Source organism: Schistocerca serialis, chromosome 9 (genome assembly GCF_023864345.2).
Source record: "Schistocerca serialis cubense isolate TAMUIC-IGC-003099 chromosome 9, iqSchSeri2.2, whole genome shotgun sequence".
Taxonomy (NCBI): Eukaryota; Metazoa; Arthropoda; class Insecta; order Orthoptera; family Acrididae; genus Schistocerca; species Schistocerca serialis.
This window is the reverse complement of record NC_064646.1, coordinates 93,828,169-93,846,861: the sequence shown is the minus strand read 5'-3', so window position 1 is coordinate 93,846,861 and position 18,693 is coordinate 93,828,169. Positions and strand designations below refer to the sequence as shown.

The following is an 18,693-nucleotide window of genomic DNA, read 5'->3' as shown; positions in this document are numbered from 1 at the left end:
CTGCACTTCTGTCACGTTGAAAGATTCTCTTCAGTCGCCGTTTTTCCCGTTATTGCAGGATCGTTTTCCGGTCGCAGCGATGTCACCGATTTGATGTTTTACCAAATTCCTGATATTCACGGTAGAACTGTGAAATGATCGTAAGGGAAAATCTCCACTTCATCCCTACCTCGGAGATGCTGTGTCCTATCGCTCATGCTCCGACTGTAACAACACGTTCAAACTCACCTGAATCTTGATAACCTGTCATTGTAGCAGCAGTAACCGATGTAAAAACTGCGCCAGACTCTTATTGTCTTATCTAGGCGTTGCCGACCGTATTGTGACTGTTTACATAAATGGTTCAAATGGCTTTGAGCACTATGGGACTTAACATCTGAGGTCATCAGTCCCCTAGAACTTAGAACTACTTAAACCTAACTAACCTAAGGACATCACACACATCCATGCCCGAGGCAGGATTCGAACCTGCGACCGTAGCGGTCGTACGGTCTCAGACTGAAGCTCCTAGAACCGCTCGGCCACACCGGCCGGCCGACTGTTTACATATCTCTGTATTTGAATACACATGCCAATACCAGTTTCTTTGACGCTTCATAATATATATGTATAATTCTTAAATCGTAATTCGTAGCATGTCCAGCATCCTTGTACGAGTGCTCCACTGAAGAATAAAACTACTCTATCTCTACCTGTGTGTGATCCCTGCTACTTTCAGATTTTCAAATTCCAGCAATAGTGTCAAAAGCCTTATCTCCATCTTTAAATGTAGGTTTGGCTTTCCATGGCCTGTTTTTTAAGAAGGTTGTAGGATCAGTAATTCCCCACCTGTCTTTACATTTTCTCAGAAGTGCAACTGATCTGTCTCGAAGTCAAGTTCTACCAGTTTTTTCACGTCTTAACAATTTGGAGACATATTTTAAACTTCAAAAGATTTTCACGGGTGGATGTGGTATCTAATCACAATTTATTGGTTATGGACTTTTAATTAAAATGCGTAGGAAATTAAGTAGATGGGGACTGAATACATTGAGAATTACAGTTTACTCAAACTTCAAATGAAGCATTTGGCTGAGACTGACGGAAGCAAGGAAAGAAATATTATCAAAGACTGATTAGTATCTTAGAGAGAAGATACAGTGAAGGCTATAGATCGTCAAATAGTGCTCTGAGTACTATGGGACTTAACATCAGAGATCATCGGTCCCCTAGACTTCGAACTACTTAAACCTAACTAACCTAAGGACATCATACACATCCATGCCCGAGGCTGGATTCGAACCTGCGACAGTAGCGGTCGCGCAGTTCCAGACTGAAGCGCCTAGAACCCGCTCGGCCACAAAGGCAAGCAAAAAACCAAGGTCCATTAGAAATTCTTGGATAAGACACGAGATATTGGCTGTTGCTAATAATAGGAGAAAATGTAAAAAAAAGCTCAAAGAGGGCAAAACAGGATACAGAAGTCAAAAAATGAAATTGAGATGAAGTAAAAAACCGCTAAGGAGATATGGCTAGAAGACCAATGCGAGAGTGTAGGAGCGCACCTGACGTAGATACCGCTAGTACAAAGGAAAGAGGAACACGGGAGAAGGAGGGAGAGGAGGAGGAGGAGATTAGCGCTTAATGTCTCGTCGACAGCAAGGTCACCAGAGACGAAGCACAAGCTCAGATTAGGGAATGTGAAGGAGAAAAGCGGTCGTACCCTTTTGTAGGAACTATCCCGGCATTTGTCTTAGGAGATTTAGGGAACCGCCAGCAAACCTAAATCATGATGGCTGGACGCATGTTAGTACGAAGTAGGGGAAGAGAAACTGGGAAGAGGAAGGAATATAGAGAAGGACTGTGCAGAGGAAATGAACTTGAAGATACTATTACAGAAACTCGAGAGTAAGTAAATGAAGGTGAATTCGGACTTATGAAAGAGTGAAAAGAGTATGGCAGAGACGATGCGGAAAAAGGCCCCCCGGGGAAGACGACATAACAACAGAATTACAGCGATCCCTTGGTGAGCTAGCAGTGGCAAAACTATTCTGCTTGATGTGCAAGAATCTGATATAGGCGAAATATCCAGTGTTCAAATATAAACTATTCAATTCTAAGAAGGCATGTGTCAATATTACCGAACTATCCGCTTAATAAGTCATGTTTGAAAAATACTGACAAAATTTTTTATAGGAGAATGAAAAAAAAAAAAAAAAGAAAAAACGTAGAGGACGACGTCGAGGAAAATCACTTAACCGCATGGTACTTTAGAATATAGGTTCAAGACAAGAAAAACTGTAGTTGTAGAGAAGTCTTTGAAATTCTGAAGGTAGCAGGAATAAAACACAGGGCGTGAATAATTACCTGTAAATTGTATAGAAACAAGACTGCAAGTAGCTGAAAGACATGAAAGGTATACAGCGGTTGAGAAGGGAGTGAGACATGATCGTAGCAAATCGCAGTCGTTATTCTATCTAATTTTGGAGCATGTTATGAAAGTAACGAAGGAGATAGTTGGAAAGGTGACTGAAGTTCAGAGAATTACTAGAATTCACTATTTGAAGTGCAGAAGGCAGCAGGGATAAAGCAATTGGGCGGAAAATTACCTACAACTTGCACAGTGAACAGACGGCAGTTAAAGAGGAGCAGTGCCCAAGAAGGGATTCAGGCAGGGTTGTAGCCTATCTGCGACGTTATTCAATCTGTACATTGAGCAAGAAGTAAAGAAAACCGAGGAGAAATTGGAAAGAGAATTAAGGTAATGGAGAAGAAATAAAAAGTTTCAATACTGCTGACGGCATTATAATTCTGTCAGAGAGGTCAGAAGCTTCGGAAAATCAGTCATAGGAACTGGGTAGTGTCTTGAAAAGAGGTTATTGGATGAATATCAACAAAATAAAAAATGAATGTAACGGAATCATATCAGGAGATACTGAGGCAGTTAGATTAGGAAGTGAGACGCTATGAGTAGTAGATGAGTTTTTCTGTTCGAGCACCGAAATAACTGATGACAGTTGAAGTAGGGAGGTAATTTCAGGAAAAACGTTTCTGAAAAAGAGAAGTATGAATTAAAATGCTAGGAAGCCTTTCCTGAAGTGTCAGGCAAGAAGACAATAGATACAGAGAAATGCTGGAGATTCAATGGGTAAATCGAATAAGTAATGAAGAGGTACCGAAATTCACTGTGGAAAAAGGGGTTAATACAACCTGACTAAAATGAGAGTTCTGCAACACGTAGGCTACTGTGGTCTCAAGGAATCGTTATTTTACACTGGAGAGGAGCGAGGGGTGTAAAAAATTGTATAGGTAGACCAAGGGTCGAATACGTTAGGCTGGATCAAATGGATGTTGGCTACAGCAGTTATGCAGAGGTAGAGTGACTTCTACGGGATTGACTGGCGAAAAGAGCTGCGTGAAACCAGTGATCGAACAACATATGCACGATGCTCATTAAAATGAAGGTTCGATAATATTCATGCCTCTCAGTACCTGCCTTCCACATTTTCAGAGGTACCGGGTCTTAATGTTCATACATCTATTTATCTCTATGCAAAGGTCTCTTAAATGTTCCTGTAGCCAGCATATACTCTTATGTTTCCTATGGACATGCAAGGTTCTACAAACTTCCTGTTCATAAATTTGCATTTTCTGTCGATATTACTTTTTAGTAACGTATTCGGTTTGAACGCCTTGTTTGTAACGAATAAATTATCGTGAGTGTCCACATCTGCCACCGGAAACATTTCGCAGTTTAAAATCTGGTTGCGAAATTTCTGTCTTATCAGGATGTAATCTGTCTGAAACGATATGGTGTTTCCAGGTATCTTGAATATGTTAAGTTACGTTGTGTGCGAAATTCTACTACGGGACTGCTTCTTTCATTGCTTTCCGTCAGTTCATGTTCGCCTACAATTTTTAATTCACTTCTTTCTTGTACTATCGATTTCCATCTTATATCAAAATTATATTTTCATCCTCTTTAATGAACTGAAGAATTTCTTTTAACTCATAATATATTTCCCAATATCTTCATCATCTGCGTAGTTAGTAGGTACATTACTACTATGGCAGATCGAGCCTATTCCTATCGGCTACGATAACGGGCTCCTATATTTTTCATTGTAACTCAGTCTTGATCACTATTTTCTTATTCATTAATCATCCACCGCGTTACCCACAGTTTTGTGTTGTTAACACATTCAGCTGATCAGAAGTCCTACTCTAACCGCCATCACACGTTGCTAATCCCTACCATATCTGGCTTCAGCCTTTCTGTTTCTCTTTTCAGGCTCTCTCACGTAGCTCTTCGACTGAACAATCCAACATTCCACCTTCCAACCTTCCAACCCGTAGAACGCCATATGAGGTAGTTCCCGATGGTAACATTGTCCTGAGTAGTTCCAACTTGGACGTTTGAACGCCAGACAATTTTACTGTGAAAAAATTTTACACAAGAGGATGCCCACGCCATTAAATCGTACTGTAGAGCTTAATGTCAACAACAAGTATAATGGCTGCAATTTACTCTTGTTTTTAGACATTCACTGTACCAACAGAATAGGACAGTATTGGCTATTGTTAAACAGGCAGTTCAATCTGTCAGCCAAAGCGTTGTCCCCGCTACTACTGGAAGGGCTGCTGCCCCTCTTCACAAACCATAGGTGGCTCCTCCTCTAGTGCGGCTGCACCTCCATCACCGACATCAACATCATTGAGGTAAGCAAGCCACCACATCGCGCTAAGATCATGGTTCGTACAGTTTGAGGAGAGGAAAACTGATCAGATATCACACACATCAAAAAATGTTTTGCATCAGCCCGGTTCCCAGAACTCCTGAAGATAGACATTGACTGTGGATATTGTATAACGAACCCAGACCCTTTGATTGTTGAGAGATGTCACTAAACCCACCCAAAGATGTAAACAACCATACATGAGCAGCGCCTATTAGGCAGAGGGGGTCCGACAGCCGATCAGTTCGTCATTCCACCAGGAAGGAGGTACACGGCTCCTGTTGTCTGTAGTTCAATCATGCCTAGACGGTCAATACCGCGTTTCGATCGCATTGTTACTTTGTGCCAAGAAGGGCTCTCAACAACCAAAGTGTCCAGTAGTCTCGGAGTGAACCAAAGCGATGTTATTCGGACGTGGAGGAGAAGCAGAGAGAAAGGAACTGTCGATGACATGCCCCGCTCAGGCCGTCTGAGGGCTACTACTGCAGTGGATGACCGCTACCTACCGACTATGGCTCGGAGCTGACAGCAACGCCACCATGTTGAATAATGCTTTTCGTGCAGCCACAGGACGTCGTGTTAAGATTCAAACTGTGCGCAATAGGCTGCATGATGCGCAACTTTACTTTCGACGTCCATGGCGACGTCCATCTTTGCAACCACGACACCATGTAGCGCTGTACAGATGGGCCCAACAACATGCCGAATGGACCGCTCAGGATTGGCATCACGTTCCCTTCACCGATGAGTGGAGGCAACCCGGTCAGGCTGAACGCGTTAGACACACTGTCCAGCTAGTGCAGCAAGGTGGAAGTTCCCTGCTGTTTTGGGGTGGCATTATGTGGGGCCGACGTACGCCGCTGGTGGTCAGGGAAGGCGCCGTAACAGCTGTACGGTAGGTGAGTGCCATCCTCCGACCGATAGTGCAACCACATCGGCAGCATATTGGCGAGGCGTTCGTCTTCATGGACGACAATTCGCGCCCCTATCGTGGACATCTCATGAATAACTTCCTTCAGGATAACAACATCGCTAGACTCCAGTGGCCAGCATGTTCTCCAGACATAAACCCTATCGAACATGTGTGGGGTACATTGAAAAGAGATATTTATGGACTACGTGACTCACCAAACGTTGTGAGAGATCTACGCCGAATCGCCATTGAGGAGTGGGACAATCTGGACCAACAGTGCCTTGATGAACTTGTCTATAGTATGCCACGACGATTATAGGCATGCATCAGAGCAAGGGAACGTGTTGCTGGGTATTAGAGATACCGGTGTGTACAGAAATCCGGACCACTACCTCTGAAGGTCTCGCTGTGTCGACTACTTTGCAGAAACTTCTCTGGGAAGCTCTTACACATCGTCCATACAGTTCCTATCTCTCCCCTTGAGGTTTTTACGATTTTGGAGCCCTGAAGAAAAACTTTCGTGGCCGCTGATTTGCTTCGGACAAAGAGGTTCACGCTTGGCCGCAATCATGGTTCCATTGACGACACCGAACATTGCTCCACTGAAGACACTGATCATCTTGTATCACAATGGGACAAATATATTAACAATTATCGCGATTACTTTTGTAATAATAAACAGTTTCTTTACTTTTTGCTGTGTCTCGTTTCCATTGCACTGCCCCATAGAGTTACATGACCCTCCATGTGCTGTGATTTGCAGGAAACATCTTTTCGATATCTTGAACCATTTTAAAAACAGAGAATGTTAAGCTTTACGTCTGTCCGAAAAGTTTGAGTCAGTCGATGGATTTTTGCCTTCTATTGTTTCACATATAAGTATAATGATACGAAAATACAGGACATTCGGAATTACTTGACCGTACCTGCTTAGTCAAATGGCTCTGGGACTTGACTTCTGAGGTCATCAGTCCCCTAGAATTTAGAACTACTTAAACCTAACTAACCTACGGACAAAAAATGGCTGTATATTACTTTTTCTAAATTTTTACGATTCCAGTCGCACGATGATGTGCAACAGGCGGTTGCGGACTTCTTTAAACAGCAGGATATTGTGTTCTACCAAACGAGTGTATCTTCAACCTGGTTGTGGGGTGATTGCCTCAGTGCTCAGGGCGATTTTATATGATTGGCTTACTGATTCGGGAGCGTACGGCATTCGAACGGAAACGTTTCGATCGCCCCTTGTAAAAGTTGCTTTGTTCCACACACTAAGCAGCCGTTTGCAGTGCAGCAGTTCACATTTCAGGCTGATGAATTGGATTTGGAATGGCGTACAGGCTATACTGATATCCAGAATAGGAAGAACAAACTGTATGGAATGCAACCTTTCGGTCCCTACAGGTCTAATGGGCTGCTGCGTTACGGACAAAAAATGGCTCTGAGCGCTATGGGACTCAACAGCTGTGGTCATAAGTCCCCTAGAACTTAGAACTACTTAAACCTAACTGACCTAAGGACATCACACACATCCATGCCCGAGGCAGGATTCGAACCTGCGACCGTAGCAGTCGCGCGGTTCCGGACTGCGCGCCTAGAACCGCGAGACCACCGCGGCCGGCACCTAAGGACATCACACACATCCATGCCCGAGGCAGGATTCGAACCTCCGACCGTAGCGGTCGCGTGGTTCCAGACTGTAGCGTCTAGAACCGCTCGGCCACCAGGGCCGGCGTACCTGCTTAGTTTTTACCACAAAACTGCCACTTAAAGCGAAGTCGTTGAGCCACATGGGATGTAAAGCCACTGATACAGACCTGGCTGCAGAGTATATGTGTGACACCCTATGAGCGTGCATCCCCAGACGCCAGAATCGCTGCAAAAGCATGTGTTGCAGTCCAGTTGCTTCGTCTCGCCAGGAGTACATTCTGAAAAACAACATCATTGTTAGGATTGTTCACATCGAGCAGGGTAGCGCAGTTGTTTGTACACTGGACGCGCATTCGCGAGGACGACAGTTCAAACCATGTCCGGCCATCATCGAAAGGCGTGGCCGTTTTTCCTCTCCATCCTTCCCTAACCTGAGCTTGTGCTCCGGCTCTAATGACCTTGTCGTCGACGGGACGTTAAACACTAATCTACTCCTCCTTCGCGATTGTTCACCCTTTCAGTTAACTCCTAAGCTGGCGCTGCTGCCAGAGGGCGCTGTGGGGTGCGTGCGATGTAAGGCCCCAGCCCCCCCCCCCTCCATATAGAGGGCCACGGGGTAGGGGGAGCTATGAGGGCTGCAAAACCCTAACAACCCACCACCTTCAGTGCAGCCACCTTAACGTGTGCACAATCCTCCGCGAAGGAGGTAAAAATCTCTTAGACCTTCATGGAACAATTTGAAGTGGAATCATCATATAAAATTAATTGTTGGTAAGGCGGGTGCCAGGTTGAGATTCATTGCGAGAGCCCTTAGAAAATGTAGTCCATCAACAAAGGAGGTGGCTTACAAAACACTCGTTCTACCTATATTTGAGTATTGCTCATCAGTGTGGGATCCATACCAGGTTGGGTTGACAGAGGAGATAGAGAAGATCCAAAGGAGAGCGGCACGTTTCGTCACAGGGTTATTTGGTAAGCGTGATAGCGTTACGGAGATGTTTAGCAAACTCAAGTGGCAGACTCACCAAGAGAGGAGCTCTGCATCGCGGTGTAGCTTGCTGTCCAGGTTTCGAGAGGGTGCATTTCTGGATGAGGTATCGAATATATTACTTACCCCTACTTATACCTCCAGAGGAAATCACGAATGTAAAATTAGAGAGATTCGAGCGCGCACGGAGGCTTTCCGGCAGTTGTTCTTCTCGCGAACCATACGCGACTGGAACAGGAAAGGAAGGTAATGACAGTGGCATGTAAAGTGCCCTCCGCCACACACCGTTGGGTGGCTTGCGGAGTATAAATGTAGATGTAGATGTAGATTTACTGACGGAGCTTAGCAGTCCCAGCGCATTGGGAAAAAATGTAACGCAGCAGCCCATTAGACCTGTAGGGACCGAAAGGTTGCATTCCATACAGTTTGTTCTTCCTATTCTGGATATCAGTATAGCCTGTACGCCATTCCAAATCCAATTCATCAGCCTGAAATGTGAACTGCTGCACTGCAAACGGCTGCTTAGTGTGTGGAACAAAGCAACTTTTACAAGGGGCGATCGAAACGTTTCCGTTCGAATGCCGTACGCTCCCGAATCAGTAAGCCAATCATATAAAATCGCCCTGAGCACTGAGGCAATCACCCCACAACCAGGTTGAAGATACACTCGTTTGGTAGAACACAATATCCTGCTGTTTAAAGAAGTCCGCAACCGCCTGTTGCACATCATCGTGCGACTGGAATCGTAAAAATTTAGAAAAAGTAATATACAGGCAGCTTCTCAACCATCTGCCCACAAATAACATATTATCAAGAACACAGTTTGGATTTCTGAAGAGTTCTGATATCGAGAAGGCTATTTAAACCTACAGTGAAAATGTACTTAGTTCATTAAATAACAAATTACAAGCAGTGGGTATTTTCTGTGATTTGTCAAAGGCATTTTGTTGTGTGAACCACAACATCCTTTTAAATAAATTAGAATATTATGGTGTCACGGGCAGTGCTGCAAAATTGTTCACATCATACCTCGCTAACAGGAAACAAAAGGTGTCAGTGCAAGGGACTAGTGAATTAAGACATCAGTCACCATCAGAATGGGATGAAATTAGATGTGGTGTCCCACAAGGATCCATCTTAGGGCCATTGCTTCTTCTTGTATACATTAATGATCTCTCATCACTTACACTGCCAGAAGCATAGTTCGGTTTGTTTGCAGATGACACAAGTATTGCAATAAATAGTATGTCGAGTGTAGTTCTAGATAGATCTGCTAATGATATTTTCATGGATATTAATAAATGGTTTAAAGTCAACTCACTGACATTAAACTTCGAAAAGACTCACTATATGCAATTCAGAACCTGTAAGAGGTTTCCACCCAGCATATGCATAAAGTATGAAGAAGAGCAGATAGAAGAGGTTGACAGTCTTAAATTCCTGGGATTACAACTTGATAATAAATTCAGTTGGCAGGAGCACACCACAGAACTGGAGAAACGCCTTAACAAATCTGTATTTGCAATTCGAGTGTTAGCTGACATAGGCGACATAAAAAAGAAAAAGCTTGCATACTTTGCTATTTTCATTCCATAATGTCATATGGTATAATATTTTGGGATAACTCTTCAAGTCAAACAAAAGTTTTCAGAGTCCAAAAGCGTGTAATATGTATTATTTGTGGAGTAAATTCACGGACGTCCTGTAAAAGCCTCTTCAAGGAACTGGGTATGCTGACTACTGCCTGTCAGTATATTTACTCCTTAATGAAATTTGTCCTAAATAATATATCTCTTTTTCCAACAAACAGCTCAATTCATACATACAATACCAGGAACAAAAATGATCTGCACAAGGACTTACAAGCACTTACTTTAGTTCAAAAAGGGGTCAACTACTCAGGAACACTCATCTTCAATAATTTGCCAGCAAACATAAGAAATTTAGTTACAAATAAAGATCAGTTTAAAAGGAGCCTGAAAGACATACTAGTGGCTATCTCCTTCTACTCCATTGACGAAGTTTTTGATAGAAACAAATGATGTATTGTACATATTCATACTAATAGTATTGTTATTTCAGCTTAGAAAAAAAGAAAACATTGACATTATCCACATCCACGAGGATCTCCTCAGGACGGATTTATGGAACGAAAAACTAATCTAATCTCTCGTTGACCCAAGAAGAACTTTTTTACAACTCCAATGATGTGATAATCGCATGAGGAAAATCGGGACTACAGGGTGGGTACTCAGGTGTCTCCGACGTGAGTTGTAATGGATGAGACTGCCTTATGAGATCTTGTGTAGAATCACGACTGCCTTATGAGATCTTGTGTAGAATCACAACCAGTACAGAATGTGGCGCACAATGGAGGTTTTCATCAAACCTGCTGCTCCATACATATTCTTCTTTCTCTAATGGATGTTTGTTCTTTGGCAGCCAAGGAGCGAATAACAGCATATAGGTCCTATTTGGACAAATTTGGTAGTGACATCGCCATAGTTCACGTTTCTGCATTTACCGCACCGCAAGTCGGAACGTCTTAAATGCCACCCGAATCCCTCACCTACATGTTCGCGCTTATATACCCGCATAGGCGTATACGCTGTAGCAACGCCCTCAAATGGAAACTTTGTGATCACCCCTTTTAATATGCTAACCGAGATGAGTGGTAATTTCTGTGTAGTTACCTTTATACACACTAATGTTATTTTGGATAAAATATCAATGGAGTGGCCTTTTTTTTTTTTTTTTGGTCATCAGTCTGGTTTTATGCGGCCCGCCACGAATTCCTTTCCTGTGCTAACCTCTTCATCTCAGAGTAGAACTTGTAACCTACGTCCTCAATTATTTGTTTGACGTTTTCCAATCTCTGTCTTCCTCTACAGTTTTTGCCCTCTACAGCTCCCTCTAGTACCATGGAAGTCATTCCCTCATGTCTTAGCAGACGTCCTATCATCCTGTCCCTTCTCCTTATCAGTGTTTTCCACATATTCCTTTCCTCTCCGATTCTGCGTAGAACCTCCTCATTCCTTATCTTACCAGTCCACCTAATTTTCAACATTCGTCTATAGCACAACATCTCAAATGCTTCGATTCTCTTCTGTTCAGGTTTTCCCACAGTCCATGTTTCACTACCATACAATGCTGTACTCCAGACGTACATCCTCAGAAATTTCTTCCTCAAATTAAGGCCGGTATTTGATATTAGTAGACTTCTCTTGGCCAGAAATGGCTTTTTTGCCATAGCGAGTCTGCTTTTGATGTCCTCTTTGCTCCGTCCGTCTTTGGTTATTTTACTGCCTAGGTAGCAGAATTCCTTAACTTCACTGACTTCGTGACCATCAATCCTGATGTTAAGTTTCTCGCTGTTCTCATTTCTACTACTTCTCATTACCTTCGTCTTTCTCCGATTTACTCTCAAACCATACTGTGTACTCATTAGACTGTTCATTCCATTCAGCAGATCATTTAATTCTTCTTCACTTTCACTCAGGATAGCAATGTCATCAGCGAATCGTATCATTGATATCCTTTCACCTTGTATTTTAATTCCACTCCTGAACCTTTCTTTTATTTCCATCATTGCTTCCTCGATGTACAGATTGAAGAGTATGGGCGAAAGGCTACAGCCTTGTCTTACACCCTTCTTAATACGAGCACTTTGTTCTTGATCGTCCACTCTTATTATTCCCTCTTGGTTGTTGTACATATTGTATATGACCCGTCTCTCCCTATAGCTTACCCCTACTTTTTTCAGAATCTCGAACAGCTTACACCATTTTATATTGTCGAACGCTTTTTCCAGGTCGACAAATCCTATGAAGGTGTCTTGATTTTTCTTTAGCCTTGCTTCCATTATTAGCCATAACGTCAGAATTGCCTCTCTCGTCTCTTTACTTTTCCTAAAGCCAAACTGATCGTCACCTAGCGCATTCTCAATTTTCTTTTCCTTTCTTCTGTATATTATTCTTGTAAGCAGCTTCGATGCATGAGCTGTTAAGCTGATTGAGCGATAATTCTAGCACTTGTCAGCTCTTGCCGTCTTCGGAATTGTGTGGATGATGCTTTTCCGAAAGTCATGTGGTATATCGCCAGACTCATATATTCTACACACAAACGTGAATAGTCGTTTTGTTGCCACTTCCCCCAATGATTTTAGAAGTTCTGATGGAATGTTATCTAGTTAGTGGCCTTTTAATACTCAATTATAACGTAAAACATCATTGGGACTTGATGTGACTACGTAGGTTTTCCCGGCGTAATAAGTCTTGAAAGTCTCTTCGGGTTTTCTGCCGGATCCTAAAATCAACTTGGCTCGATATTTCGGCGATCCAACTGGTCACCATCTTCAGTAGAATGCTGCTTCTGCCGATGTCCCGCTGAGAACTGACGCCAGGTTGCAAATGGACGTCCTATATAGGCCACTGTTCAGTACACGACGCATGAGCCGCCCATGACGGTTGCCGCCCTCTAAGACAGGGAGGTGGCGCCGCCCTTAGTAGAACACTGCTGGCAACGACATATCGCACTCAGGGCCACACCGAAGAACGTTCAATTTTGTTACGAGATAATACAGGATTCCATGTCTTGCTAAGAGAAACCCATTGTCTCTGTTGATTAAATTATCCGCCAACCTAATTTCAATCGCCTCTCTATAGACACTGTTCCAAAAACTGGAAATGCTGGCAACTACCACAGTTTCATCAAATTTCATACTATGTCCCTTATTTAAGCAGTGTTGTGCTACTGCCGATTTTCCCGGCTGTTATAGCCCCGTAAGACGGCGATGTTCCACACACCCGTCATGAACTGTGCGGATCGAACGGCCAATGTAAGCCTTCCCACATTGACACGGAATTTTGTATACGCCGGGTTTCCTAAGCCCCAAATCATCTTTCACAGAGCCGAGTAGCGCCCTGATCTTAGAAGGTGGACGGAGCACACTCTTAATGTTAAAATTCCTTAAACGATGTGCCTCCAGCAAAAGGAAGAAAGGCCACCGATCTATGTTCCTCTTCATGCACCTCCAGGGATGGTGCAAACTCCACAGCCTGACGAATCTGCTTCTCGGAGTATCCGTTTTCCATAAAAACAGTCCTCAATGCCATATCCTCGAAGTCCTCCATAAATAAACTGGCGACTATGGGTGATAAAGGACTACCCATAGCCACTCCGTCATTCTGTTCAAAAAAGTTACCGTTAAATAAAAACGGAGAGCATATGCCATTTCTAACGCTGACAGTTTAACCCAAGAAAATGCGTATTTGATGGCTGTTTTTAAGGAAAATGCATGTTCCGCTGCATCTCAAAAGTGTTCCATTGGGATCGGGCTGTGACTACGGGCACAGTCGATTTCAGGAATTGCATTCACCACCAATCTTTGCCTCATATGCTGAAAAATCGTCTCCAAAATGGTTCGGTGCTATACGCAGCACGCAATGTTATCAACTGTGTTCACAAACTTCCGTCTTTACCGTTTTATTAAGTGCAATGTGTACCCAAAACCTCCCACCGAACTGCCACTGAGTAAAGGGTGCGCGATTCGTTTCTCCGAATCAGTTTTATCCAGTGATTCTCTACACCACCTCAAGAACGGCTTAGCACTGACTGTAGAAACGTTGTCAAGCTGGACTGCTACACACATACACACAGTCATTCTGCTAGCGTGATTGCTGATAGCTCTTCACAACTCACGGCTGACTCCTTCCGATCATTTCATGCGGTTGTTTTATAATCATCATGCTCGATGTTCCCTGTATGCCACTGCATGACACCTATCTGATCTTCGTTTAGTTGTAGCAGAACTCCCGTGTTTCTACGAGTATTTCACTGGCGCGTTGCCAACAGTCGACTGGGGCAGCTTTAGAAGGACTGACATGTCCGTGATGGATCTATTACTCAAGTGACATCACATGACTGGTTCACGTTCAGAGTCACTGACCTCTCCCGGCCGATCCATTCTACTTTCACTGCTTCTCTGTTGACAGCAGATTACTCCTCTCCTACTATCATACTGGTGGACCCACCTCTGGTAACATTTAATGGTCAGTTTTGCATTACTTAAGGCTGTCCGTGTACGTTTAATGAAGCAGTCTATAATTTTTATGTACAATATTAGCCTTATCGGCCATTTCTTAAGATAGTGTATAGTTTTTGTATGTACGTGTTATTAACGTTTGGAAAGTATTGTACCATACGACATACCAAAAACGTCATTTATGAATTTTCTTTGGGCCTTAATTCGTGCCCATACACTCTCATTTCCTCAGGATAGACTTGCTTCTACCTTTTGACGGTGTGGTTCCGGTCTTCTCGAGTTGATGTAGTGCCGCAATAATCAAGTAGTGAATTTTCTGCGTAAACGTTTTTCCAACGAGCATTTCGCGTCTTTTTATACTGATATATTTAACATTATTTTGTTGATTTTAGTTTTGTTTCGGGTGTCGCCGAACTACTGAATTTCCCTTGCTGTTCTGGTCGGTTCGACTCTTTTAATATGTGCATAGTATTTATATTGTATTTTCTGCATCCGAATAAACACTGAAATTCCTCTGCATTTATTTACTTATGTAATCCCATAATTTATCATTATCAAGACAACTTCCCTATGTCAGATATATGTCCTACGGCTTTTTTTCCCCTCGAATTTATTTTTAGGACAATTGCTAGTGTCTCAATACTGCTTTGCACTCTATTCTGTCGTAGCCGTCCTAGTGAACGAACAGAGTAAGAGGTGGTGTCTCATGATGTTATTTTAAATAAGCTGACTTACACTAATATGATTGTTTATTTATTTATTTGCATTATTTAATTTAGTCCTTTTCCTCATCTGCTGTGATGCAATGGACTGGCCGCCATTGTCGCAGTCTTGAGTGCTCACAGTGTCTTTCAGAAAATGAATCTATCTTCGTTTCAGTTGCATGATAACGAAGTCCGATGCCGATTTGTGGGAGTCATTTTATTCCACAGTTAATTCTGATGCACAGAACTATTTCATCATATTTCCACGGTCACGCATCACCGAGTTAAAGAAAGCCCTACTACAGAGGCTTTGCCGATTTTCGTCCTTCACCTCATTGTTTTAATCGCACTTTCTCTCTTTTGCCTTTTGCATACGCTGCAGTCAATGTTATCACCTTACTAAAGGAAAAGAGCGTTTACAAATGGCGAGCCTGCGGAAAGACTTGTCTACCATTGCTTGTTTTTCTATGTTGCATCTACCACATCTCAACGTAGAATTTACGTTTAAAAACTGATAAACAGTAACAAAGAAGAAAAATCATGGTTAAAAATAGCCAATTCCATTCATCAAATCCAGAAAACATGTTCAGAACGTCAACGTAGCACTATTTGAGGTAAGGATAATCGCCAGTGCGTAATTTTAGCTACTCATGCTGAGTACGACGGGAGTCTCCTGCCCAGGTGGAGGTGACCATGACGAAAAGATTGAATAACCAACCAAAGGATAACGTTAAAAGAAGACAACGATTTGTGCGCAGATGAGTATAGGGTAACATCAACAGCAGCAGAAAATAGTGTAACGGGAGTAGGGCTCATTATGAATATGAAAGTGGTAATTGAATATGTAAAGGGAGATGGAAATGTAAGTCATGGGGGATTGGAATGTAGTTGTACGGTAAAGAGTAAAAGAAAGGGCTAAGGGAGGATATGGGCGTGGTACTAGGAATGGCAAAGGAAGCTGACTAATTGAGTTATGAAAGAAATTTCAGCTAGTAATAACGAATAATCTGTTCCAGAAACACAAGAGGAAGATGTATACGTGGGAAGAGATACTGGAAGATTTCAGTTACATTACATCATGGTCAGGCAAAGATCCGGTAATCATATGTTGGATTTTAAGGCTTACCCTGGAGCAGGTATAAATTCAGATTACAGTTTAGTAGTGATGAAGAGTAGACTGAAGTTTAAGAGGTTAGTGAGGAAGAATAAATCCACAAAGAAGTGGAATACCGAAGTATTACGGAATGAAGATATATGCTCGAAGTCCTCTGAGATAATGCTGATGATGATGCTGTTTGGATTGTGGGGCGCTCAACTGCGTGGTTATCAGCGCCCGTACAAATTCCCAACCTTTGCTCAGTCCAATCTTGATGATGAAATGATGAGGAGAACATAAACATCCAGTCATCTGAGGCAGGTGAAAATCCCTGTCCCCGCCGGGATCCCGTGCTCGGGAAGCGAAAACGCAACCGAGAGACCACGAGCTGCGGAGATAAGGAATAGCTCAGTAGGCAGTTCAGTTGAAGCGTAATGGATATTTCCAAAAAGGGCAACCACAGAATTTGAAAAGAAAGGTAAAAAGACAGTAACTGCAATGGGTAACAGAAGAAATATTTCAGTTGATCGACGTAAGAAGGAAGTACAAAAATGTTCAGTGGAATTCAGAACTACAGAAATACAATCGCTTAGGAATGAATTAATAGGAAGTGCAGGGAAGCTAAGACGAAATGGCTGTATGAAAAATGTGAATAAATCGAGAAAGAATGAAGTGTTGAAAGGACTGACTGCATACAGAAATGTCAAATCAACCTTCTGTGAAATTAAAAACAAGGGTGGTAGCATTAAAAGCGCAATGCGAATTCCAATGTTAAATGCAGACCAGATAGCGGATTGGTGGAGAGAGTACACTGAGGGCCCTGTGAGGGGGAGGACGTGACAGAAGAAGAAACGGGAGTCGATTTAGAAGAGATAGGGGATCCAGTATTAGATTCAAAAATTAAAAGAGCTTCGGAAGACTAATGTCGAATAATGCAGAAAGGACAGTTAACATTCCATCAGAATTTTTAAAATCGTAGAGGGAAGCTGCAACAAAACGACTATTCACGTTGTTGTGTAGACTGTATAAGACTAGCGATACACCGTCTGACTTTCGGAGGAACATCATCCACAGAATTATGAAGACAGCAACAGCTGACAAGTGTGAGAATTATCGCACAGTCAGAATAACAGCTCATGCATCCAAGTTACTGACAACAATAATACAAACAGCAGAATGAAAAAGAAAATAGCGGATCCGTTACATGACGATTAATTTGGCTTTAGTAAAGGTAAAGGCATCAGCGAGGCAACTCTGACGTTATGGTTGATAACAGAAGCAAGACCAAAGAAAATCAGGACACGTTCAGAGGATTTAGAGACCTGTAAAAAGCGTTCGACAAAGTCAAATGGTGCAAGATGCTCAAAAATCTGAGTGCCGTAGGGGTAAGGGGAAGGCGGGTAATATACAATACGTACAAGAGCCAAGAGGGAACAATAAGAGTGGAAGACCAAGAACGAAGTGCTCGGATTGAAAAGATTGTAAGAGAGGGATGTAGTCTTTCACTTCTATTGTTCAATCTATAGATCGAAGAAGCAATGACGGAAACAAAAGCAAGTTTCAAGAGTAGAATTAACGTTCATTGTAGAAGAATAACAGTGATAAGATTCGGTGACGATATTGCTGTTCTCAGGATCTGCTAAATGGGATGAAAAGTCTAATGAATGCAGGATATGAATTGAGAGTAAATCAAAGAAAGACGGAAGTAATGAGAAATAGCAGAAATGAGAAAAGCGAGAAAGTTAACATCAGGATTTTTGATCACGACGTAGGAGAAGTTAATGGGTCCTGCTACCTAGGCAGCAAAACAGTCCACGACGGACAGAGAAAGGAGGACAAAAAAACCGACTATCAGTGACGAGAAGGGCATTCCTGACCGAGAGAAGTCTGCTGATCAAACATAGGTCTTAATTTGAAGAAGAAATTTCTGAGAACGTACGACTGTAGAACAGTGTTGTACGGTAAGGAAACATAGACTGAGGGAAAACCGGAAAAGAAGAGAAGCGAAGCATTTGAGACGTGGTGCTACAGAAGAATGTTGAAAATTGGGTGGACTGATAAGGTTAAGAAAGAGAAGGTTTTCCGGAAAAAGGAATGTATGGGAAACATTGTCAAGAAGAAGGGGCAGGATTTTAGGACACCTGTTAACATATGACGCGTAGGGCGTAAAAACTCTGGACGTAAACAAAGAGAGAAATACATGCAGCAAGTAACTGAGGTCATAGGGTGTGAGTGGTACTCTGTGACGGAGGTAGGCGCTGGAGAGGAATTCGTGGCAGGCCGCATCAAACCAATCAGAAAAAAATTTAAAAACGTTATACTGAAATTTTAATCCAAGTCATTTAATAACGCTTGGCACTGTCAATGAGATTACGTGAATGTAAGTCACAAGATGACTGTCTACGTAACTTTTTATCTGTCATGGCATTCCTGAGCTGGATATTTTACCTAGTAGATGTTTTTCAGATCGTATTCATTAAAAATTTTTGCAAAAATATTTTTGATTTACATTAATGTTATGGTAAAATTAGGTAAGATTCCTAAAATGACTACATAGGAAGATATTAACTTTGAACAGAACTAG

The 18,693-nt window shown here is 42.5% G+C and overlaps 1 protein-coding gene across 1 annotated transcript in view; it reads right to left on the bottom strand.

Annotated features, from left to right (window-relative positions):
• Window positions 1–18,693, bottom strand: part of LOC126419083 (U-reduvitoxin-Pr21-like) — a 63,755-nt gene that overhangs the window by 37,055 nt on the left and 8,007 nt on the right. Inside the window, exon 2 of the mRNA XM_050086172.1 lies at window positions 7,446–7,556. Coding sequence (XP_049942129.1) covers window positions 7,446–7,556 — 111 coding nt within the window. The remainder of the gene's footprint in view (window positions 1–7,445; window positions 7,557–18,693) is intronic.